Here is a 27,006-nt window from a genome sequence, read left to right on the forward strand (position 1 = left end):
AACTTGTTCCATACGTGTGTTTGGGGGTAAAAGTTGTAAGTGGGAAGAAGTCACTGAATATCCTTGCCCCGTTTCCTTAGAATGACCTTTTGCAAAATATGTGACGTGACACTTCTCAAGCATTTAAAGAGCCAGAATCTGAATTAATATGCATAGAACCTCATTTCTCAATTGTAGCAGTTCTTTGGTGTCAGAATTTCATCTCACGGTGAAGCTGTACTGTAAATTAATATTGCACCACGTTATTAATTATAATTCCACTGAGAGGTTGGTGTACAACAGGAAAGAGTCATTGAAATGGGAGGCTTAAACAGATTTTATGGGACCAAATTTATCCCTGGTGAAACTCCATTGAGGCTCTACAACTAAGATCAATAGACAATTATAATATAAATGTAAAGGACTTTAAAAAGTAGAAGTTTATCTCCATAATTAGGATAGTGGTGGTGTAGAATCCATAACAACTCTTAGGAGAAAGTGACACCTAAGAAAATGTGACAACGTATTTATTCTGACATCCATATGTAAGTGACTTATGTAAGTATTGAGAGAATAATGTAAAATCTTGTGACAGCAATGGTGTTGATTCTTTTAAAGTTTGAGCTTGTTTGGATTTCTAATTGGGCAATCTGGATATGATTAGTTTAGAAAAGAAATACACAGGCTATTCAGGCCCCGCATTAGAAAACTTGATCTGGTTAAGTAGGGCAGCTCACTTTTATTATATACAATTACTAAACATGGGCAGGACATTTATAGTCCACCAGGGGTCATGATGCACATCTATAATCTTCTCCAGTTCAAAAATAAACAACACTCCAAAATATCACAGGGTGGGTTTGTGGAGGAATTTTGTCTGTTCCGTCAGTGGAAGGAAATTACCAACATAATGAATAGCTAAATTTTCAGTTCCTCCAAATATTTGTACATAGTAGCAAGGGCTACTTTATTCATTTCATCAATGAAAGAAGGAACCATAATTCTTTGGAGGCTAAATCAAGTGAATTATATTGTCTCTCTTCCCACTTGTGGCAAATATTCTGCTACCTCCCATTCTGAGTATTGCTTTATACTATTATTTTTCAGTTCTGGTTTATTTGAGACATTATTAACTCTTCATAAGGTTTGAAAAACATTGAAATATTGTAGACATTATTATTTTCTTCTATTGTGTATTGTCTTAGGAGCTAATTACCTGGGAAAAGTTGTAAGTTGGCATTTGGCTTTCTGTTAAATGTTCTGATCAATTTCAAGTGCTAGTTGTGTGCATATGATTTGCAAACTTTTTTATATGGATTTAACTTTAATTTATTTGCAATATAAATAGGACACTAAAGGTTATCTGCAGTGAGTTACACTTTTAAGAGCTTATTACGAATGTATTGGGTTAATGTATATGTTGTGAGAAAATAGTTTTGCTTTGTCTGAGGAAGCATTATTTAAATTACCCAGCTTTAATTTTTGTGTAAATGTTATGTGTGGGGCTTGAAAATAGCCTTTTTGTATGTTTAGATTTTCCAGTAGTTGTCAACATTAAACTGCAATTATAGAATTTATTTTCATCTCACATGAATGTAAACAAATCCCATATCTTCATTGTAGTTATTAGATATTCAGTTTATAAAACTTCCTATCTTTTCAAAACTGTCTCCAAAATTTCAAATCCACAAAATGTGTCATTGGTTGTTGCTATTAATCTCTGCTTTTGCCTCATTGTGCTCTATATGCTTTTCTTTACAGAAAAGAGGGTGCAAGATGGGGCGAGCATGATAATGGCAAACACAGAGGATATTTTTATTTGTTTTGGGTGAAATACTCTTGAATGAAAGATATGTGCCCTGAGAATATTCTCACTGAAAGTCGTTCTCTCTGGGCAGTGCTTTCCAAATCTAAATTACTGTGTTCAGTGTTTAATGGTAGATGCTATAGAAGTTGCTGAGATAGATACAAGAATTGAAAGTAGCGTTTGTTTTTTGGGTAAGGTGCTGGATTGAGATTTGGGTTCTAGGCATGGTTCTCCCCTTACTACTATGATCTTGGGCAAGTCACTTAATCATGCTGTGCTTCAAATCTCCATCCGCAATGAATTTGCGCGTCATCCTTGCGCAGGGACCATTATAATCTTCTCTGTATCATTCCAATTCTAATGTGTGTGCTGCCAAAGCATGAGTAATATAGTTCTTTTCTCCCACCCTTTGTCTTTCCTTTCTATTTAAATGTTGATCATGTAATGGGTTCTCCACTGACAGACCCCCTGCACCCACACAGTGCCCCATTTCTTTAATTAATTTGCTGTGTTCACCAACTTGTTAAAACTGTTTATTTCTTGTTTTGTTTGATAGAAAGTATTGTATATGTGCATTATACATAATCATGCCCGAAAAGTCTCTCAAAAATGTCAAGGTATGCTGTGGAAAGCAGAGACTGAAAGCTTAATGTTTGTTAGTTTTCTCCATTGAGGAATATTATGATATAGATGTTTATCGATAATGATTAAATCTTATTAATTACATTCACATGTGTAGCATTCTACATAAATGGCTAAAATATGCAAGTTTATAGTCCACCGTAGCTTTATATAACAGCTTTGTATAATCTCATAGCACTTGATGGGGGCACAGCTGGAAAACATCCTGGGTGGACTTAAACCAAAAGAGGTATTCACTCTGTGATCAGAATCCACCACATTAGCAACATATGTTCTTATGGTTTATCCTTACAGTAATACGTTGTCCTGGCATCTACTTCTCTGAGATTTTAATACATAATACAATAACAGAGTACCATCAATATGTTCCTAATAGCAGATATAAAGTATCTGGTAGTAGTCCATCTCTCATAAAACTGCCTTTAGCCTTAATTCAAATTCATTGATTCCTATTCCAGTTAAACCTGAAGAACTTAATATGTCTTTTAATCCTTTTATTGTAAGCTAAGATAAAATTAATTTTAACCTAGAACTCTGCAAAGCCAATTAACATGATCTTTAGAGTTATTTAGTAAAGTGCTTCAAACTGTTAAATTTATCCTGACCTCGTGGTTGCACTCTGACTGCTTTTTAAATGAAGTAATCAATATCTCACAGCCCTTTAACAGTTTAAACTTCTCAAATATTTTACTCATATTTTTATTTAAACAGCTTAGAAAAATATTTACTCATATTAAGGTATCTGTAGAGACAATTGTTAACTACTGGCTTCGTTTTAGATTGAAATATATTTTAATATATGTGTTCATTTTGCTAAATCTGAGAAAATGAAGAAATCTGTCACTTCTATTTGTGTGTAATACAGAAAGTGTGTTATCTATATGGTTTAAAATGTAGAACATTTTCTCCTTTCACCATTGTAGCTTCTTTTTTCCACATAGAGCTATTTGAGGTTATTAATTTTCTTACTGTGATAGGGTGATCAACCGTCCTGTCAAGAAAATGGATCTCTGTGTCACCCTTTAGCATGATTAAATGGAGGCACGTCACTGTGAGAAAATACCAAATTTTCATGAGACAAATGCAACTGTAGAAAGGACTATTTTTATAGACATTTCATTTTAAAATCTCCCATTTGGCTGTCAGTTTATTTGTAGGAAATCATTACAATTAATTGTGTGTTCCTACTAATAATTCAAAGAAAGTAAGGGCAAAAACAAGTGCTCACTCAGATTTTTTTTTCCCTTTGAAGGAGGGAAAAAATACAGTGGTGAGAGAGAAGGAGCAATTTATGTTGGTACAATGAGTTGCTAATGAGACTGTCAGAACTACATTACCTTCACACTGTTTTGGTCATAGCATTTACTGCTTTGTTAACAAAGAGTCAGATTCTTACAATCTAGAGACTCTTGAGAAGTACAGTTGTAAGAATTGCTGAGATTTAAACTCCTATATGCTTAATATACAGGCCATGAGTGGCAATGTCAGCCAGTGAATTTTCATCTATAAATAGTAAGATAAATGCATAATAGCCTACTTTTTAGAATATAATTAAAATATCTGGCAACAGGGCGATTGATACTTTAACTTTAACTTCAGAATTCTGGCATTATGGGACACGCACCTGTTAATGGGTTACTTGTTAGTTTAGGGGTGAAATTTGACAGGATTATTGGACGTGGCTTATGATTTTGAGGATATTGTTTTAAAATACATCCTTCACAATACAATAAAGGGTTAATTCAATATTATTGTAATCAAACAGAAGGAAGAACAACAAGGTGCGGGCAGGAATTCACCAAGTGCCTCTGTTGTTTAATTTCCTACTGGAAGCAGCACATGTGTTTTTTCTTTCTTTCTTTTCTTTTCTTTAAGCAGTGGCCATTGCAGAGGCTGAGCGGCTGGGGTCAATGCCTTGCCTATTGATCAGTATCCCTGCAGTCCCCTGCTCCAGCATCTGCTTCATTGGCTTCTTTCAGTGCCTGCTTCAGTACATTAGAATAGAAATCCATAACCAGAGCTGTGCTCATCCAAGCAGGGGAAGAAACTAAATTAAATGGTATAAAACAATCTTGGATCAGGAGTTTGTGCCAATTCATCTTGATCTAAGATGTCACACCGGGCTCTCTGTCTGAGCACCTGGGCTAGAGGCGGCCATAGTGAAAATAGATGGAGCCGCGATCATTCATTTGTCAGCTAAGGAGCTCGGCAGCGGTTAGCAATTCCCTTCTGCAGAGGTCAGCTGACAGAACAATCAGTGCAACTGCAGAATAGAGCTTTCCTTTGAACTATTGTTATGGAGCATGCTTCTTGCTGGGGCTGGGGGAGGGGAGCATGGTTTGCTTCATGTTCCAAGTATGCTATATAAAACACACAGAAGGATAATATATTCATATATCAAAATATCAGTACCATTTGTGTGTTGTATATCTTAATTATGTATATGTGAAATAAGTTATATAAAAATTAAAATGTTTAAGTATCACTTTGTTTATAGTCGATTTTCATCCTTCTTTCTGGGAAGGCAGTGACTATTGATTTTTTTTCCCCCTTAGCATTGTTAAGGTTTTAGATTCTTACCCACCCCACCCCACCCCACCCCTTTGGTTGGCATATCATGGTCATAGCCGCAGCATCATTACCAGAATTTGGACTACATTCTAATAGGGATTCTTATACTTGTTTTTTTTAAAAGTAATATTTACTTTTCTATCAGTACAGTAGTATGAAATTCACTAGAAAAGCTAGACATATAGTAGACACTCACTAATTCACACTTCATTATTCAAACCCAGTATTTTCTCACAGTATGCCAGGTGGTCTCTTCCAACTTCTCAACAAAGATTTAATTGCAGAGTGCTGTGGGAGCTAAGACTTCATTACTTTTGCAAGATATATGCCAGTGAATTTGCTGGTGTAGTGTGAGTTATTATTATAAGTGTATCTGAACTATAGTTGTCAAACTATATGAAGAAGGTACATTTTATGATGAAGTATCTTTTTGGGGGGGGGTAATTGTGGTTGTGCGGTTACTCCCTAAATCACCAAATTTGGTAATCTGCAGTATTTGAGGGAAATAAAAAGGTTGTGTGTGATATATTGGATTATTAATAACTATATTTGAAACTTTGCAATGAGACTTTTCCCCTCGTTTTAGCAAGCACATTAGTTAGTATACTGTAATTACTGTCATGAAATCGAAAATTATTTGCCAGGTACTGTTGCTGTGGGTTAAAAGTAATCATCAAAAAAGAAGGGGATGGTCACTTAAATAACAGGCTGCTTTTTATAACATGGAAAATATATGTATTTTAAAAAGTCTATATCCTAGACTTATTTCTGTGAAGAAAACCTGTTTGTCTTAAATCAGATTAATATTGATGTAAATAAGAATCATGATCACAATTCGCCTTTCAGAGAATACTGATTTAATAACTGCAGAATCCTAGAAGTCTTTCACTCTTTTTCAATGAACTAACTTGGAGGTACTATGAAATTAAAACAGCTTTTCCTATAAAAACATGCTACTTTTCTGTAGGTGGCACTGAAGACTGAGGAAGGGGCAAGTCATACTTAAATTTTTAGCCTGGACTGGGGACTCTGGAAGACAAAATTGAACCAGGACCAATCACCTAAAAATTGTCTGGCTCCACGTTTTTCTGTAGGGGGGAGTAAGCATAGCAAACAAGTGCCTTGAGATTGAAAAGAGACCAGTTTTGTCCTCCTATTTGACCTTTGATATGTATTTGATGTTTTTGACAACTCTCAGTAACATTTTCCCAGCAGTATATGTTCAAGTAGCTGAAAAGGACAGTTTTGTTATAAATATGAAAAATTCTCATAAATGTGTACAATTTGATTGGAATGGCCTTCCACTTCTAATATTACTGACCAGTCATCCTAATGCTCTCTATTTTACATTTCAGGTTGTCTGTCTGGTCTCCCACAAATGAAAAAAATATCTACATCTTATGAAGAGAGACGGAAGCAAGCCACTGCTATTGTCTTGCTAGGAGTGATTGGAGCAGAATTTGGAGCTGAAATAGAACCTCCAAAACTGTTGACAAGGCCACGCAGTTCCAGTCAAATTCCTGAGGGATTTGGTTTAACTAGTGGTGGATCAAACTATTCCTTGGCAAGACATACTTGTAAGTATTCTATGTTGTGTCCTCCATTGCTCTTTTAACCACATCATAACTATTTAGTAGGTTTTATTTCAAAACTCCTTGTTCACTAATAATCTCATTTTCCTAGAGTAAGGAAAAGGAACCAATTTTGAGCACTTAGCTTCATATTAGTATGTTGACTATCAGGAAATTATTTCTGAAATATGTAGCTGAGCAATATATGAAGTTTATGAATATATAGTGGGATTTTCAAAAGCACCTGAGGGAGTTAGGTTCCCCTGCCATTAAAGTCAATTGAATTATTTCAAAGTTGGACTTGTAATGGGAATTGGTTGCCTAACTCCCTTACATGCTTTTGAAAATTCCAACTAGATAGTGTAGATTTATAAGCACCCAAGACTGCATGCGTGCATACCACTGCTGCTTCTTTCCTCTCAAAAATACCTTTGTGGCCTAATGGAAAAAGTACTAGATTAGGAACTAGGAGACTGAGTTCTGGTCCCATCTCTTCCACTGAATGGCCTTAATTCTCAGTACTTCACAACTCTTTTTGAGCAAGGGCTGGCAAGCATAATTTACTTCCTTCCCTGATACTTTATGAACGAGGATCAGTTAAGTCACCCAGGATCCTATCTGGCAGAACTGAAATAGGACTTATGTGTCTGATACGATAGAACAAAGAGTTTGACAAGGTTACTGAAAATGTGATGGCTTCTAAGGTCCAATAAGATCTGTGCTGTTACAGCAGGGGTTCTCAAACTTTTGTACTGGTGACTCTTTTCACACAGCAAGCTTCTGAGTGCAACCCCCCCTTATAAATTAAAAACATGTTTTAATATATTTAACACCATTATAAATGCTGGAGGCAAAGCGGGGTTTGGGGTGGAAGCTGACAACTCGCGACTCCCCATGTAATAACCATGCGACCCCCTGAGGGGTCCTGACCCCCAGTTTGAGAACCCCTGTGTTACAGCATATTGAATCCTTCATAGTTTGGTTCAGAACAGGGCATGGCCCTGCTGGTGCTGATGGATCTATCCTGACTGTGGACAGGAAACAAGCTTCTATGTTTATATTGCTGTCAGCTGCAGTCAGTGCCCATGAATGATCATTTGATGCTAACACTCATGAGAACCTAATAGGAGCAAATGTACATTGGGTACATTCACTTATCTTGGACAGGTTTTGAGGGCTGTGGTACCTCTGACAGAAACCTTATTATGTGAAGTCCAGGACAGCTTAATATTCTCGCTCCTCTTCAACATCTTCATTGGACTACTCATATAGATCTTGGGGCACCATGGTACCACCAGCATGTGGATAATAAGAATAATTTATAGTAATTATAATTAATAGAGCATGAAAATATATCTCTTCACTGCACAAGTGCAACATCTACACGATGATGACCCAATACTTGGAAAGAGTAAGCAAATGGATTAAAAGCATTCTAGTGCTTTGACTCAAACACAGTCCAGGAGAGAGATAAGTGGTGATGGTAGGGAAAGGTGAAAACATTATACTGAGCTTGCCAGTGCTCTAACCTACCATTGGTTCAGGCCTCAAACTCATGCTAGATTCTTCATTGCTTCTGGATGTATGGTACAATTACAGTGGTGAGTAATGCTTTTTTTTGGTGTTCACCTATCTAGGAAATTGTCCTCACAGTGGAATTCTAGTTGCAATGATCCATGCATTTGTGACCTTCAGGCTGCACTTCTGCAGTGCTTTGCACCTAAAAATGAAAATGCTGACCCTGACAAGCTCCAGTCAGTTCATAATGCAGTGTCCTGCCTACTTAAGATCAGAGGTCACCAAGGCTTTGTCTACTGTAGCGTGCCTGAAGATATGCTGTTTTCTCTTCATTTCTTTCCCTCTTAGTTTTTCCCCTTTTCAGGGTAAAGTATCAGGTGCACACATGAGGTTAAACAGAGAAATCCTGTTTGTTAAAAAAAAAAAAAATGCTTTTTTTTTTCTCCTCTAAAACTTATTTCTAATTTCTGCGTAGGTAGTTTTGCATCAAGGTTGTTTTCAAGGATGCTGTATAAATGAGTCACTTTGTTGAGTACTGTGAATTCTCCTAAGATCCAGGAAAATTATCATCTTATTTTAGTATCCAAAAGCACGTTGTTGTAGGAGCTCTACAAGTCAAAGGTACACAAGGAAAAGCCACCTAGCTGGCTCCTGAAAAGGAAAGGGAATGCCTGTTGAGAGAACACATGCACTCAGCAAAGTATAGTTAGTTTCACCACTGGTGTTTAGGGCACAGACGAAGCTCCTTCACTCCTGTCTGTTTTTGGCAAGTCTTTCAATGGTTCCCCAGCTGTGGTTTTTCAGCTCAGCTTCCACAGCTCTTCACCATGTTGTTTTTCCGCAGCCTCATTTTCACTTGCCTTCTGCTGTCCATCTTAGTGCTATTCTGGTGATGGAATCAGTTTCCATCTGAAGCACATGGCCAATCCATCTCCAGTGCCCCCTGCTAATGATGGTGCTCATATCTTCTTGGCTGCACTGTATGAATAGGTCTTGGTTTGAGATTGTTCTGAGCCAAAAGATACAGAGGATTTTTCTGAGGCAGGTTGTATGAAATGAAGACAGTTTGGACATGTCATGTTTTTTCGTTCCCCAGCATTCTGCACAATGACGTAGTGTTGAAAGTACCGCTCTAAAGCTTAAGTTTGGTTTTGGTGTTGTATTTTGACGATTTCCAGACTGTATTTAAGCTCCTGAAGATGTTCTGGGCTTTATTGATTCTGTTCTGGATATCCTGGCTTCTTTCACCATCCTGGCTGATGGTGCTGCCCAGGTATGTGAATGTTTCTACATTGGTGAGAACGTGATAAATGTATTGGTGATAGTGAGGCAATATTAAGGGTCATGGAATCTGTCTGATTGCAGCAGATTTTTCAGTCTGAGTTGCTGGCTGTGTGCCTTGAGTTGGGTTGTTTTTTCTTGTATATGGTGTTGGGTTGCAGAAATAAAGTTTCTTGATACACTAAATGACTGTTTCTTGGAGCAGCTAGCCCTGGAACCCACAAGAGGACAGACAATTATTGATGTAGTACTAAGTGGTGAATATAGTTGGACTGCTTGATAATAGTGACCATAATATAATTAAATTTAACATCTCTGTGATGGGGAAAACACCATAGCAACCCAACATTGTAGCATTTAATTTCAGAAAGTGGGAAATGAGGAAAGTAGTTAAACAGAAATTAAAAAGGACAGTGCCAAAAGTGAAATCCTTGCAAGCAGCATGGAAACTTTTTAAAGATACCATAATAGAGGCTCAAATTAAATGTATACCCCAAATTAAAAAACATAGTAAGAGAACCAAAAAAGTGCCACTGTGGCTAAACAACAAAGTAAAAGAAGCAATGAGAGACAAAAAGGCATCCTCTAAAAAGTGGAAGTTAAATCCTAGTGAGGAAAATAGAAAGGAGCATAAACTCTGGCAAATGAAGTGTAAACATATAATTAGGAAGACCAAAAAAGAATTTGAAGAAGAGCTAGCCAAAGACTCAAAAAGTAATAGCAATTTTTGTAAGTACATCAGAAGCAGAAAGCCTGCTAAACAACCAGTGGCGCCACTGGGCGATTGAGATGCTAAAGGAGCACTAAAAGACGATAAAGCCACGGCTGAGGATGTGAGGCAGGCCAAACCTGAGCCATTCTTTTTAGGTGACAAATCTGAGGAACTGTCCCATATTGAGCTGTCATTAGAGGAGGTTTTGGAAAAAATTGATAAACTAAACAGTAATAATTCACCAGGACCAGATGGTATTCACCCAAGAGTTCTGAAAGAACTCAAATGTGAAATTGCAGAACTACTAACTGTAGTTTCTAATCTATCATTTAAATCAGATTCTGTACCAAATGACTGGAAGATAGCTAATGATGCCATTTTTTAAAAAGGGCTCCAAAGGTGATCCTGGCAATTACAGGCTGGTAAACCTAACTTCAGTACCAGGCAAACTGGTTGAAAGTATATTAAAGAACAAAATTGTCAGACACATAGATGAACGTAATTTGTTGGGAAAGAGTCAACATGGTTTTTGGTGAGGCATGATAGCCCTTTACAATTACTAGAATTCTTTGAGGAGGTCAATAAGCATGTGGACAAAGGTGATCCAGTTCATATAGTGTACTTAAGTTTTCAGACAGCCTTTGACAAGGTCCTTCACCAAAGGCTCTTAAGCAAAGTAAGCTGTCATGGGATAAGAGGGAAGGTCCTCTCATGGATTGGTAACTGGTTAAAAGACAGGAAACAAAGGGTAGGAATAAATGGTCAGTTTTCAGAATGGAGAGAGGTAAATAGTGGTGTCCCTCAAGAGTCTGTACTGGGACCAGTTCAATTCAACATTTTCACAAATGAGTAAAGGAGTAAACAGTGAGGTGGCAAAATTTGCAGATGACACAAAACTACTCAAGACAGCTAAGTCCCAAGCAGACTGCAAAGCGCTACAAAAGGATCTCACAAAACTGGGTAACTGGGCAACAAAATGGCAGATGAAATTCCATGTTGATAAATGCAAAGTAATGCGCATTAGAAAACATAATCCCAACTATACATATAAAATGAAGGGGGCTAAATTAGCTGTTACCACTCAAGGAAGAGATCTTGGCATCATTGTGGATAGTTCTCTCAAAACATCCTCTCAATTTGCAGTGGCAGTCAAAAATCTATATAAATCCCTGGTAAGTGCACATCTTGAATACTGTGTGCAGATGTGGTCGTCCCATCTCAAAAAAGATATATTGGAATCAGGGCTGGCTTTAGGCCAATTCCCAGGAATTGGGCCCGCGCCTAAGAGGGCCCCACGCCTTAGGTGCCTTTTTAATTTTTTTTATTTTTTTTTTACTCACCTGGCATGCGCGGGGGAGGGGTCCAGGTCTTCGGCTGCATTTCGGCGGCGGGGGGTGGGGGTCCAGTCCGGGTCTTTAGCAGCATTTTGGCAGCAGGGGGAGGGTCCTTCGGCACTGCGAAAGACCTGGATCGGACCCCCCGCCGCTGAAGTGCTGCCAAAGACCCGGAGCAGACAGAGAGAGAGAGAGAGAGACACACACTCTCTCTCTCTCTCTCTCTCTCTCTCTCTCTCTCTGCTGAAGCCCCGGACCGCCACCAGGTATTCGAATCAGGCCCCGCAGTTCATAAAGCCAGCCCTGATTAGAATTGGAAAAGATTCAGAAAAGGGCTTCTTGAGGTCTGGGTGTGTGAGACTTTATTTTTCAAGCAATTTGGTAATACTACTTTTCCTGAAGAAGGCATTAAGTATTAGCAGGAGGCATAATTGTTCTTTGCTGGGTTTCAAGAGCCAGGATCACCATGGCTCCATTTCACAGGTTGTAGCGCTAATATTTTCCAGGGCTGCTTCACCTTCATCCTGTTTGATAGAGTCAAACCCTGACAGGGATGTTAGTTTGACAAGATGGCCTGGTCAGAAATGGAATTTTCTTTCCTTAAGATCAACCATGTATGTATAAAACTACCAGCAAAGTACTCTGAGCACTCTTCATAGTAATCAGTGGTTGGACTATGCAATCAGGGTTGGTTAGCCAGTTCACTATGCAGAATGTGATTCTTCTGTCTTAAGTGCAGAAAAGCAGAAATTTCCTTTTACTTCATTTACTGCACTGGTGTGTGGTCTTATAAGAATTGTTTGATCTTGGTGAATGGATTTGAAATGTGTTTTGCTCCTTTGGGATTCTACCTTTCTGCCTGTAAACTTCATCTGTGAATCATGGTGATCTTATTGGTTGGTGTGAGTGGGCAGATTGTAGCCAAGACACTAGCGGTAGAGGACATCAGGTGATTTTCTAAGCTACAGAGTCTTCTGCTTTTCCTGATGATACATCCTGTCTGCATCTCCTCTTGTGGTGAACTTAGGTAGTTTCAGGAACTGGGATGACAGAGTTCTTGGAGACTAGCACTAAGAAAAGATTCATAATCTAAAGGATACGTTGGAGACAAAGGAGAAGGGGAAGGTGACCCATTAATGATGTATTTGGCTGATGCCATCCACTACACTTGCTGCCCTTAAAAGGGCAGATTGTTAGTATCTGTTCTGACACAGTTTTCAATATGTCTTCACACTTAACTCCCATTTTGGTGGTTGTATTTGTGGCCAGTGACGCATCTAAGGGCTCCAGGGTTGATTTTTCTGCTCTATGCAACAAAGAAGCTAGAAAAACTGACTTTGTTCTAGGTAAGAAAGGTGATCTTGGGTACATTGGGAATCTGTGTAAACAATTAATGCCATCATAGCCTAATATCAATTCCAGTTTCAGGACCCGTGACTTCCTTTTCTTTATCATTTCCTTGAGAAGCAGAAGAAGATGACAAAAATATTGCTGTTGAGGGTTTCTAGGCATGTTCTCTGTGCTCTACATGATTCATCAGAGAAGTTGGCAAGAGTTGTGGTATTTGGCATCATTCTAGGCAGCTGATATTGGTTTATGTCCACAACCTCTTCTGATCCTTTTGATATCAAGGGTTTATTAGCAGCAAAATGAAAGCTTAGGAGAAGATGAAATGGTAGGTCCTTGATCCTAGGGTCTGGTTGAGCTGGATTTTGCACAGGACCTCAGTTTGGAGAGATAAGAAGGCCCTGTTTAATTATTAGACTTAGCTTGGAAGGGATCCTGGGATGCCTACAAAGGGCTGTGAGAGCTTAACTGGGAGAGAGAGTGTTGCAAGAAGGTAGTTGGCTCCTTTGGCAGGCCCTAGAGAAGCATAACTTCCAAACAGATAACCTGGAGGATGATTGAGGAGGGTTGCAGGCTGGCTCCTGTGACTAGTCCTGGAAGAATGAAGACTCCCAGAGAGGAAAAGCTTTTGAAGTGATCTGTAGGAGAGCGGGAAAGAACGGAGCCCAGGAGGGCTGGAAGACCCTTTTGTTTGGATTGCACTTGGGACTGTTTTCTAGGTTTGTTCCCAGTGCTAAGCAGGTGCTCCTTCTCTAGAGATTACTACCTAGGAGATTTTCCCTGTGAGTTGGGGGAGGGAAGCAGGAACTGAGGCAGGGTGAATAGTGCCATAGAGGGCCAGAAGGAGGAGCTGCAGAGGCCATCTCTATCAGAGCTTGGCTAATCTATATATTTTTTTTATCATGGTGTATTTCTAGAGAAGATATATATTGTGAATTTTTCAAAGGTAAAGGAATGAGAAAAACAATATGTAGCCAAAATATACAATATTTCACACACACACCCTTCAATTGAGACTAGCACATTAAAAGTAATACATTTATTTTGGCAACCTGTTTAACTTAATATTGTAGGTTCTTTTAAAATTATATAAAATTCATATATCATGCTATACTGTATTTTAGAAAATATCTATTAATTGTGATATTTCCAGTCTGTGAGAATGGAATTCTTTAGAAATTCACACAGTGACCTTGCCTGACATCTCACATTAATCTGTGTTGACCTTACAAATGGTTCATGAGATATTTAATTATAAAATGCCACCCAAAGAATTTCTCATTACAGATTCACCACATCACACCTAAACTGCAGCTAATGCTATGTTTATAAAGTTAATGGGCTGATAAATCTGGATGACTGTTTAGTCCTGAATATGAAAATACTCTGCTCCATTGTTAATGTAGTATATTTTTCAAAGCACTGCTAGCAATATAGTTATTAATTATAAGTGTTTTGCACTTTAACTCAGTCAGTGTCATGAATGACAACATATTTGAGGTTTTTGAGATTTTTTTTTTTGTTTCGTTTTTGCAGATTATCTACTATCTTTCAAAGGATAACTTTGGGTTTCCCTTGCTATTACAACCTGACAATCATTCCAGCTATTGTTCTATGCTGACTCCCAACACTTCTAAGCTACTCCTGAGTAAACATCTTGAGGCTACCATTTTCCTTTTTACACTTCTCAACCTCTAACAGCAGCTGATTCTCTGACTGCTTTCTGGCCAGGAAACTAAGCAAGCGAAAATTTTGACAGGACATATGTGCAATAAAAAACCAAAACACATTAAAGGAATGTTAAGCATACAAAGTCAAACACTCCAAACCTTAGGAAAGGCCAGTATTAGGTTGCCCATGAAACTTTAATTTGGTTCCCTTCTGCATTTACATAATGGTACAGTCTTTAATTACAAAATCATATACTATGTAGTTTGTTTGGTAAAGTTATAAGCAACTGAAAACAGGGTTTTAAAATGGGAAGTGTTAGGCAACCTGAACTGTGGGCATCTCTATCATCTTTGCCTATAATAAACATAAACTAACAGACTTAAAAAGGGATAGAGGATGAAATTATATTCTGTTTTGGTCACATGCAATCCCAGTGAACCTTTTACTGGCATTGTAATTGCAATCTTAACCGCTGCATTTGCTTAAGAAATAACAGGAATGATTAGAGGTGGTTCTGTTAGTGATAACTGTACTTAAGATTGCCTAACATTTTCCATTATAGGACCCTGATGAGGGGAAAATACATTGTTTTGTCCATGTTTAAAAAAAAAAAACCCAAAATCTTACAATAGTTTACTTGAGAGTTGTAGCACTCGTGCTTTGAAGCAGGGAATTGATATTGACAGGGATATCTGAGATGAACCTTTTGCTGTCCCTTTGAAAAAAAACTGGTCAAGATTAACCTTTTGCTGTCCCTTTGAAATAATCATAGTTTGCTCATGCTCAGTAGAGACTTGTTAGAGTTTGGTAGCTAAATTCTCCAAAAATTCCATCTGCATGGGGCTTGCTCCAGTCCAAGGCTCCAGGGCTGAACAGGACTGTACCTTCAGTTGCTCTTCCTGACTGCTGGGAGGCCACTGTGGCACCAGATACAGGAACGGAGAGAAGGAAGGTTTCTCTTCTGTGCTCCCAGTGCTCCCTCTGCTGGCACCCCAGACAACATGGAGGAGGAGGAAGAAGGCACCTGATGGACAAGACGTGGGAGGGAAGACTGGTACTGGGTGGTGGGGAAAAGAGGTGGACGGGAGACTGGGACAGCAGAGTGAATTGAGAGTCAATGTGGGGAATTTGGAGGGAAGAGATTGGGACTGGGTCTCACAAGAGAAACTGGTTCTAGTTTAGTGAGGGGACTGGGATGAGGAGGTAGGATAGTATGGGGGAAAATTAGATGAGGAGCTTTGGGTGGGGGAAGAGAGAGAGCTGGCACAGGGACAAACTGGAGGGTACAAGGTGGACAGAAGGGATAGGGCTTGTGGGGAACAGGGATAGAAAAGTCTGTGGCCACTAGCGTACACTCCTCTCCAGATGGTGGAATGGAACACGAGATTCCTGAGTGTCATTTTTCTGCTGTCTGAAAATGTCTGTGAAATACACTGGCAACATGAAGGTCTAATGCCAACATAATGGTTTGTGCACGTGAAGGATGGCAATCTACTACTGCTGTCAGTTACTGTGTTGACTCAGATGGCAGAGGTCTATCCTATGGATTTAAAGGGTCCATCTGCTGGTTATCCACATGGGCATCGGTACGAGTCTACATGATGGAATTTTGCGGGGGGGTCAGTTTGCTTTATTAAAATCCTAGGAAATTACATACACACACTCTACATTAAAAGAACTTTAAGGTTGCAAAGTTAAGCACTCAAAATGCCAGAATTAAAGTTGCCTCTACAACCTTAATTTGACCCCCTTGTGCAGGTTAATAATAATAATAAAAAATATATAACAAATGGAAGAAAAGAGAAGTAGATAGTAATTAATACAAATCATAAATTAGGAATAGTAGAACATTTATAAGGGAAGCCAAGAGCACAAGGAGAAATCCATAGCCAGCAGAGTTAAGCAATATAAGGAGAAGATAATTTTAATGTACTAGGAACAAAAAAAAAATCCTAACAGTATTTGTCCATTACAAGATCCAAATGGTAGAATTATCAATAATAAAGAAGAAAAGACAGAAGTGTTCAATAAATATTTCTGTTCTGTATTTTGGGGAAAACAGATGATGCAGTCTCATCATATGGTAATACACTTTCCTTTGTACTAGTATCACTGGAGAATGTTAAACAGAAGCTACTAAGGTTAGACATTTTTAAATCAGCAGGTCCATATAACTTGCATCCAAGAGTTTTAAAAGAGCTGGCTAAGGAACTTGCTGGTCAATAAGTCTTGGAGCACTGGGCACATTCAAGAACACTGGAAGAAAGCTAGTGTGTCAACTTTTAAAAAGGGTAAACAGGATGACCTGGGTAATATACGCCTGTGAGCCTGGCATCGATCCCAGGGGAGACAATGGAGTCGCTGATACAGGATTCGATTGATAGAGAATTAAAATTTGCAGATGGCAGAAAGACTGGGGGAGTGGTAAACTAAGGAAGAGGACAGGTCACTGATTCAGAGCACTCTAGGTGCTTGGTAAACTGGGAACAAGCAAACAATGTGTTTTAATACAGTTAAATGTCAGAGTGTACATCTGTAAACAAATAATGTAGGGCATACTTACAGGATGGAAAACTTTATCTTGGGAAGCAGTGATTCCAAAAAAGTTTTGGAGGGCATAGTGGATAATCAGCTGAAAATGAGCTTGCTCTGTGATTGTGTCCAAAAGAGCTAATGCGATCCTGGGATACATAAACAGGGGAATTTCGAGTAGGAGTAGAAATGTTATTTTACTTTGGTATTTGGCACTGGTGCAACTGCTGCAAGAATACTGTCTCTCATTCTGGTGCCCACAATTCACGGAGAATGGTGATAAATTGGAGAGGGTTCAGAGAAGAGCAATGAGAATGATTAAAGGATTAGAAAACATGCCTTCTAGTGGTGGACTCAAGGAGCTCAATCTGTTTAGCTTAACAAAGGGAAATTTTAAGGAGTGACTTAATTACAAGCTGTAGGTATCTACATGGGGAACAAATATTTAATAATGGGCTCTTCAGTCTAACAGAGGGTACGTCTACACTACGGGATTATTCCGAATTTATATAAACTGGTTTAACAAAACAGATTGTATAAAATCGAGTTATAAAATTTAGCGCGGCCACACTAAACACATTAAATCGGTGGTGTGCGTCCACGGTCCGAGGCTAGCGTCGATTTCTGGAGCATTGCACTGTGGGTAGCTATTCTGTAGCTATCCCATAGTTCCCGCAGCCTCCCCCCCCCCCCCGTTTGAATTTCTGGGTTGAGATCCCAGTGCCTGATGCGGCAAAAATCATTGTCGCAGGTGGTTCTGGGTAAATGTCGTCAGTCACTCCTTCCGCTGGGAAAGCAACGGCAGACAAGCATTTCATGCCTTTTTTTCCCTGGATTGCCCTGGAAGATGCCATAGCATGGCAATCATGGAGCCTGTTTCTCCTTTTGTGACTGTCACCGTATGTGTACTAGATGCCGCTCACAGAGGCGATTCAGCAGTGCTACACAGCTGCATGCTTTTGCTTTTGCATGATAGCAGAGATGGTTATCAGCCATATTGTACCATCTACCATACCATAAATTGGTAATAAGATGGGCATGGCTACCAGTCCTTTTGCACTGTTCCATTTGCTGCTGTCATAAGTGCCCCTGGCTGCTCTTAGCCGGGGCGCAAAAGCCAAAATTGGGAATGACTCCCTGAGTCAATCCCTCCTTTTTGGTATCTAAAAATAGAATCAGTCCTGCCTAGAATATGGGCAAGTGTACTAGAGAACCACTGTATCAGAGAACCAGAGAGCACAGCTGCTCTGTGTCAGATCCTGCATAGATTATGAGCTGTATGCTATTCACAGGGGGTGCTCCTGCAACAACCCCACCTGTTCATTCCATTCTTCCCCAGCCTTCCTGGGCTACCATAGCATTGTCCCCCCACTTGTGTGATGAAGTAATAAAGAATGCAGGAATACTTGTTAGTGAGAAATGAGTGGAAGGCAGCCTCCAGTTGCTATGATAGTCCACATAGGACATTAAGGAGTGTGGAGGAGAGGAGCCCAGCATCCTGCTGCTAGTCCAGGGGCAATTGAATCTTTTCTTTACACATGAAGGGTGGGGGCTGATGAAGCTCAGCCCCCTGTTGCTATGATGATGATGGTTATCAGCCATATTGTACCATCTACCAGGAAAAATTAGGGCCAGGCGCCCTTGATCGACCTAACCGATGCTAGTACGCATGGTTACCAGGCCTTTTGCACTGCCCCATGTGCCAATAGGCTGATGATGAGGACGGATTTCCATCTTTTTGTACCATCAGCCACCCATGGCGGGGGGGGGGGGAGCAAGGATGTTGGTGTTGAGTGCTGCACCATCGCGTCTATCTGCAGCATTCAGTAAAGATAGGGTGACATGTAAAAGAGTCAAGACAGGATTGTTTTCCCTTTCACTTCTGGGGGTGGGTGGGGGGGTGCGTAAATTGCCTAGCTATGCCCTGACCCACCGCGGACACTGTTTTTGACCCTAGAAGCATTTGGAGCTCAGCCAAGAATGCAAATGCTTTTCAGAGACTGCAGGAACTGTGGGATAGCTTGAGTCCTCCAGTCCATGAGCGTCCATTTGATTCTTTGGCTTTCCGTTACGCTTGCCACGCAGCAGTGCGCTGAGTCCCTGCTATGGCATCTGTCTGGAGATATTTAAAAAATGATTTTGAATTTCATCTTCTGTAACGGAGCGCTGATAGAACAGATTTGCCTGCCCTTACAGCGATCACGTCCGCATCGTCCATGCTGGAGCTCTTTCTTTATTTTGATTTTTAACTGCATCACCACCCGTGCTGATCGGAGCTCCACGCTGGGCAAACAGGAAATATTCAAAAGTTCGCGGGGCTTTTCCTGTCTACCTGGCCACTGCATCCGAGTTCAGATTGCTGTCCAGAGCGGTCAGTGGTGCACTGTGGGATACCGCCCGGAGGCCAATACCATCGATCTGCGGCCACACTAACCCCAATCCGATATGTTAATACCGATATTAGCGCTACTCCTCTCGTTAGGGAGGAGTACAGAAACCGGTTTAAAGAGCCCTTTATACCGATATAAAGGGCCTCTTAGTGTGGACGGGTGTGGCGTTAAATCGGTTTTACGCTCCTAAAACCGGTTTAAACGCGTAGTGTAGACCAGGCCAGAGAAAGTTATAGCATGATTCAGTGGCTGGAAGTTGAAAGTAGAGAAATTCAGATTGTAAATAAGGCATAAATTTTTAATGGTGAGAGTAATTAACCACTGGAAAAATTTACCAAGGGTTGTGGTGGATTCTCCATCACTGAAAATTTTTATATCAAGACTGGATGTTTTTTCCTAAAAGATCTGCTTTAGGAATTATTTTGGGGGAGTTTTATGGCCTGTGCTATGCAGGAGGTCAGACTAGATGATCTCTTCTGGCCTTAGATTCTATGAAATTATGAATATGTATTATAATAGTCTTTAATTACATGATCATGGGATTCCTGCCTTATTCTGTGCACAGGATGGACTGTACTCACTGAATAAGCAGCTGTTCAGTATTTAGTTTTCTCCTCATTTTCAGTGTATGGCCCCAGGCCTTATTTACTGCACACTCTTCAAACCTGCTCTGAATACAGAATTATTCATTTCCTCATGGGCTTTTTTATGGTGCTCATCACTAGAATGAGGAGCTGAGTGCTTCACAAATGTTCTTGAATTTATTTCCACATCAACTCTGTGAGATGGTATCATTATTGGTAATATATGTATATGTGTTTATATATAAAGTAAAAATAATGCTTTTACTTGTGTGCACTGCGGTCCTGATTCAGCAGTGGACTTAAGTGTGTGCTTAATTTGATCCCATTTCTATCCAGCAAAGCACTTACACGCACACTTAACTTTAAACATGTGAGTAGTCCCATTGAAGTATATAGGCATGTGATTACTCGTGCTTTAAAATGTCTTGCACATACTTAAGTGCTTTGTTGAATTGTATACCATTATACATTTTTACACGGAGTATATCCAATTTTTTTTTTAAACGAAGTAGCGTAACATCAGGCTAAACTTGAGATCCATAGTGAGCATAAGAAAGACTATTTGCTACATTTTTCAGGTAGCGGAAGCCTTTCCTAATGTGTTTTGGATTCATTAGCTCTGCTGTGCAGTGCTAGTATTTTAATCACCATTAAAACAATTAAACAATTAATATCTAGAAAAATAATCTTTCTAAGGTCTGTCTCCACTAACAGTATACAGCTATTACAACTAAAGATATCTGCTGGCCAATATTTTGAACTACACCAAAGCAATTAATACAAAGGAGGCAGCTCAAGATCACGAGTTACAAAGGCAATAAATCAGTTGTTGAGCACCTGAATAGCAGCCTTTCAGAGCAAATTTAGCAAACTGGCTGAATAACATAATAAAAAAAACTGGGCATATTTATCACAGATAAGTTGATTTTATTATTTGGGAATAATTAAGAGATTGCTAATAGTGCTATTATTTACACTTTTGGTGGGTTAGTGGATACCATGTATGGAAGAAATTTTGCAGAATCTCATGGATTTTCTGCCTGGTTATTATTGTACTGGTTCTTTTGGATCGGTGGATTTTAATTTCCGGGTTGCTCTGAAATTCAGCATACCGGTAGATCAGCAGCATTTTTTTTTTATCCTAGCTGCTATGATTAGATAAGTGTCTCAAAGCAGAATTTTGTCCCTGAAGAAAAAAATCCAAAGGTGCTTTATAAAAATCTATATCTTGGCTTTAGAGATAATATTTAGAAAAAATAGTCAATCTGTATGGCAGAAATCAGTCAATCTTTACAGCATATATCCACCCTGATTTAAGTCTGTCCTGCTTAGTGATGTCAGCAGTAAAATCTAAGACTAAATTCCACCTTCTCCCCCAAACATATGAGGAATAGAAGTATGTGATGTATATTTTTAGTCCTCCGGGATTTCGTTTTAGCAACCTCTATATCCGATTATTGTAGTGAGTTGTTAAAAAGAGTGAACTAAAAGTATTGTATTCTGAATATGAAACAACTCAGGAAGTGATTTTAGATTGATACGTCAAGTTTATTACTTATCTGTAAACTCAATAAAATAAATAACCCTAAAGCCTCATATTGCCAATGGCACCTCACTTTTGAGGATAATAAAATTTCAAGACACGGTTCTTTAGTGTAAACTTTCCCAGGCCCAACTGTATTTAAACCCAAAAAACGTCAGGCCCAGCCTATCTTTTCCACACGGTGGACAGTCAGGCTTACCTATTGTAACGTCTCTTTGTGCCAGTGACCCTCAGTCTTGTGCAGACTCCTCATGTGCAAACAGCACATTATGAAAGTTTTGCTAGTCAGGGAGAGGGCAAAACTAATGTAAAGCCAAGTAAGCCTTATAAGATGTTCCAGGTACTATTTTTTCCATAGGACCTCTGCCTCATTCAGTGCACAAGATGTGTGATTGCTTTATTTTCTGCAGAAGTTGGATGATGATGCAGGGTATTGCAGGAAGAGAAGGGATGGTTTCCTGGTTAAGGCAGTCAAATGTTGTCCTGGTGCACTGGATTATACTCCTGGCACTGCCACAGAGTTCTTACATACTTTTCGCAGGTGATCACTAGTTGTGTATTCCTCATTTTCTGGGTGCCTGACTTGAGACCCTGGGATCTGATATAGTGCTGGACACTCACAGCTGCATCCTAAGGCAAAGGGAGCTGTATTTTTAATGTATAAAGTGGTATCTAAAATATAATGTTAATTACTGATGCTCCAGGTGTCTGAAATAGGCACCCAGAATTAGTGGATACTTAAGCTTCAGTTCCTCATCTGTAAAATGGGAATAATACCACCCCTTTATATTACAGAGTTGTTGTGAAAATAAATTGTTTATGAAGCACTTGAATATTATAGTGAGGAGCAGCATAGAAGAGCTCATGAGGAAATTAGTAATTCTGTCTTCAGAGCAGGGTTTGAATAGTGTACAGTAAATAATGAATGGGGTAATCATCTGCAGGTTCTTCGTCTGAACTCGTTTTAGATTCAAGGAGTCTCTGGGGACACTGCTTTTCCCATCATTGCCTTTCATTTTGGATCCATCAGAGTCATGGTTCACTACGGGACCCAGAAAGGAATGACTGAATCCCAGCAGTTACCTCTCTGGGGATCATTTTCTAGCATGACTACCCAACATGGGGGTTTAGTTTTCCACGCCAGGCTCCTTCCTCTGAATAACACTGTCTATGGTGTTTTGGCTTATTGCCACCCAGCCTCTTATTATTCAGAGAAACAGGAAGCCTGGCTCTTTTTAACAGTCAGCATCCTACCTCAGCCTTGTCTAGACTTAAAAATGTTTGTCAGTGCCCAATCTTGAGGTCCTCGAGAGAGCCCAGATGACAAGCATCGAAATGATGATCATGAAGTCACAGCTACGTTGGACCAGTCATGTTAGCCGCATGGATGCCAACAGAATCCCCCGCCAGCTTCTGTATGGTGAGTTCTCCCAGGGCATCCGGCATATAGGTCGTTCACGGAAACGTTACAAGGACACCATCAAAGCCAATCTGCAGTACAGCAGTATCAAACTTAGGGACCTTGAGGACGCTGCCAGCGACAGAACTCAGTGGTGTGCAACAGTCAGAAATACCTGCATCACCGTTGAGGAAGACCGCTGCCGGCGTCTACAAGAGGCACACGAACGACGTCACAGAGCACCAGCAGCGCACGATCCACTGACCGCGAACTTCCCATGCACCATCTGCAGCAAAATGTGCACCTCTAGAATTGGCTTGTACAGTCATCAGAGGGCACATCATGAGACCAACAATAGATGATCTGCACAGATTTGTCATCATCAGATCGATAGACTACCAAGGAGTATAGCTAAACCCTCTTAGTATGGATGTAGCTTATACCAGCAAGGGAATGCTTTTGCTGTTATAAGAATATGATTTTAAAAATCACAACAAGCAACATTAATATACCAGGAAAAGTTTCTAGTGTAGAGTGGCCTTAGGTTCTTTGATGGTGTCAGCATCTTCTTAAAGGGCCTATTAAGAAGGAAGATACACTATGTATGTTCCTTATTTTAAGGAGTCTTGATCACAGGCAGTATGAGATTGTTGTTCTCTCTAGAATAAAATATCTATTAGATTGAAACATATCTCAGATGGTAAGAAATTGGAGTTTCTTGAGACTAGCAGAAAAAGTCAGAGGTTGCAATTCCTGGAGGAGATGGTGTAACGATGCATCTGATTTTGTTGATACTTCTCTGACTATATCCAGAGAAGTATCTGTCCACTTGTGCTGCTGACTGTGGTGTTTTGCGATCAGATTAACAATTGGGTCACTGACGTGGGAGACAGTCTTTTGCATAAGGAAACAAAAGCCCTCTTTCTGGTGTCCTATAAGCCAATCTCTTCCACTTTTCTTTAAGAGGCTTCCAGATTCAGCACAGGTCTTGAACTTCTCAATCAGGAAAATTTCTAATAAAAAATAAAATGTAGACTGTCTTGTTTTTGTCTATCTTGGGTTCATTGGCCTAGCAAAACTGCAGTTTACCTTGATGGGCTAGATATAATTTTAATTTCATTTCCCAATTGTCTAGATATTTTCAGGTAAAGCAGTGTATCTGGTATTAATAAAAGGGGGATAATATGCCCTTCAGTTTGAGGTCATACCAAGGCTGAACTCCACTTCCTATTTCTCTTCAGAATTCTTTGTTATGCAGCTAAGGGGTGAGGTCCATTGTCTTCTGGAAGTGGAAGGTATAAAATTGGTCTCAAAGCCTTACTGCTTCTCTGGGAAACATAATCCCTAGTTTAAATTGTCATGGCTGGTCAGGACACTCAGTCTTCAGGATATGTACTTCCATATCTTAAAAAGATGCACATACAGGAAGCACCTATGATTCAGTGGAAAGACTATCTCAGTGGGTAAAGGCAACTTTTGGCAAGTAGCAGCTACCAGGGTTGTTGGTTTTTTTGTTGAATGTTGTTAGTATAGGGCTCCCAATCTTCATCTTGGGCCTACATGTGGACCCATCTATACATATTTGGGTTTCTTAGACACAAAATGTATTAGGGTGCCACTACCATAGCCCAGTCCTAAGATTTGCTCAATACTGGGCCTGGGGCATGGTAACCCATATGTTAGGGAACCAGTTGTATATTTAAAAAATGTGATTTTGTTTCATGCCTTAAGACAGTCGCATATTTTATATGTTTTATTATCTGGATTTTCTTCCAATTAAAAAGTGATTTTATTTACACATGTGCCTTTTTTGGAATGCTGCTGGATATCTATTATTATTATTTTAGAAAATGGAAGTTATGAAGTCAGGAGGCTTGAAGATATCTTCTTGGATTTTTATAATACCTTCATTATGGAACAACAGGAACATACAATTCTCATTGAATGGTCAACTGATATTCATATTCTGGAAGTTGAAATTTAAAAGTAGATTTCATAATATATTTTTTCCCTTTATTTTTTGTGGGTGATTCAGAAACCGATCTCTGTAGTTGATACAGTTCTTTACTTATTGCATCTTCTTACTCAAATAATAATATGAAACTTATTTGGGTATTTCAGTAGTGCTTAGAGACCATAATCAGACACCATTATGCTAGCGCTATAGATATATATATATATATATATATATATATATATATATATATATATATATATATATATAGCGCTAGCATAATGGTGTCTGATTATATATATATGTGTGTGTGTATATATGAATATGTATATGTATGAATATGTATATGTGTATGAGTGTGTGTGTGTGTATATATATGTGTGTGTGTGTATATGTATGTATGAATATGTATATATGTATGACTATATACATATTCATACATATATACACACACACATTCATATATATACACACACACACACACATATTCATACATACATATATATGTGTGTGTGTGTGTGTGTATATATATATATATATATATATATATATATATATATATATGAATATGTATGAGTGTGTGTATATATATATGTATGAATATGTATGTATCTATATGTATATATGAAAAGGGTAACCCTGGCCCCCAAAATAATATAAGAATTAATTCATGAATTTTTTAACCACTATTATGTACAACAAAAAACAGCAGTGCTTCAAGGCTTGTTAAGCTATATAACTGTTGTTTTACTTTACTACTGATGTGTCATAACTGCTATAGATGTGTCTTGTGTACAAATTGTTATCTAGGTATCAAGGATTTTCTTGGATTCATTGCATGTTTTCTGATGAGCATAGTGAAAGGTCTTCTCTGTTGGAATCTAATTACTGAGTTGTGTGGAATGGAAATTTTAACCAATTGTGAAGTTGATTAAATGAACTGTAAGTTTTGCTGCCATAATCAACTGTCACCGTTGTTATTAAGAAGACCATGTGTGTAGGAACAAAAAGTTGTGGGGAAAATGATAATTTACATGCATTTTTAAAACAAGAGAAGATTTTCTAGTACTGATTTGCACTTCTAGATTATAATCACATTTCAACAAAAAGGTAATATTTGAATGTTGTATAAAGCTAAGAAGACCAGCAAACAAAAAGTAATTTGGGGTTTTATTTACATATGTCTATTCATATAACAAATTTAGAAATTAGGGGCTAAAAATTTCTTTTTAATATTGCTCAGTGTGTATGTCTAAGGAGTAGGTTTGTACATCTAATTAGTTGTGCATAGTTAGGCAACCAATAGCTTACATGTTTTTAAAATAATGTTTTTAAAGAATTTTAATCCTTTAATGAAGGCCGCTGCTTAATATGAAGCAAAGGAAAAAAAATCAAATGATGTTAGGTTGCATAAAGAATGAAATGAAAGAAAATACTGGAACTATTAAAATGCCATTTATATAAATCAGTGTTATATCTTCACCAAGAATGTAGTGTTCAGCGGTCGTCACTCTATCTCAGAAAGGAACTGGAGAGAATTCAGAACTCTAGTCCATAGAGCTGAATGATAAGAATGATTAGGTGCATGACAAAACATTCCAATGAAAAGAGATTCAAAGATTCTGATCCTCTTAGAGAGGAGATAAATAAGAGGAGGCATGATAAAAGTATATAAAAAATTAATAGTATTTAGAGAGGGAGCTAGTAGTGATCCCTCTATTTAGATGAACGTTTTCCATTATAAAAGATTTTTGTGACTTTTTTTTTTTAGAAGCTCCAGCAAATCCATCAGTGAGCAAAAGCACACTGCGTTGGGAATCCTGGGAGCAGACAGCCTCTCCGTGGCGGGAGAGAGCTCGGTTGGTCCAGGATTCCCCTGACCAACCCTTTTCCCCAGACTCAGCATGTGGCCCCAGATGTTTATTAGCCTGTGGAACTCATTGCTGCAATATATCATTTCAGGCAAAGAAAAAAGCAGGATTCAAAAGAGATTAACAAGAATATCAAGAGTTCCAATAGTAAATACCAAACAAAAAATTTGGAAGAGCAGAAACCTTCATTCTCCATGCTATGAGACAGCATCTAAATATTGAGGGTTTGAAGGACACATTTCTTGGGGGCAGATTATCCCACTACTGCTTACAGCAGAGATTCTTGTAGCTTCCTTTGAA

General features: G+C 38.9%; 1 protein-coding gene and 1 non-coding gene across 6 annotated transcripts in view; one reads left to right on the forward strand and one right to left on the reverse strand.

The window, feature by feature from the left end:
- WDR7 (WD repeat domain 7) overlaps positions 1-27,006 on the forward strand; it is a 359,332-nt gene that overhangs the window by 218,712 nt on the left and 113,614 nt on the right. For all 5 annotated transcript variants that reach the window (XR_005600425.1, XM_039544674.1, XM_039544673.1 and 2 more), the window contains one exon: positions 6,355-6,576. Coding sequence is in view for 4 of the 5 variants with exons in the window: in XM_039544674.1 (XP_039400608.1) it covers positions 6,355-6,576 (222 nt within the window). In the remaining variant the exon portion in view is untranslated. The remainder of the gene's footprint in view (positions 1-6,354; positions 6,577-27,006) is intronic.
- Positions 2,066-2,167, reverse strand: LOC120408787. Its single transcript, XR_005600964.1, has one exon. It is a non-coding gene; the product is annotated as a U6 spliceosomal RNA (small nuclear RNA).

The sequence above is a fragment of the Mauremys reevesii genome, linkage group 6 (genome assembly GCF_016161935.1).
Source record: "Mauremys reevesii isolate NIE-2019 linkage group 6, ASM1616193v1, whole genome shotgun sequence".
Lineage (NCBI taxonomy): Eukaryota > Metazoa > Chordata > Testudines > Geoemydidae > Mauremys > Mauremys reevesii.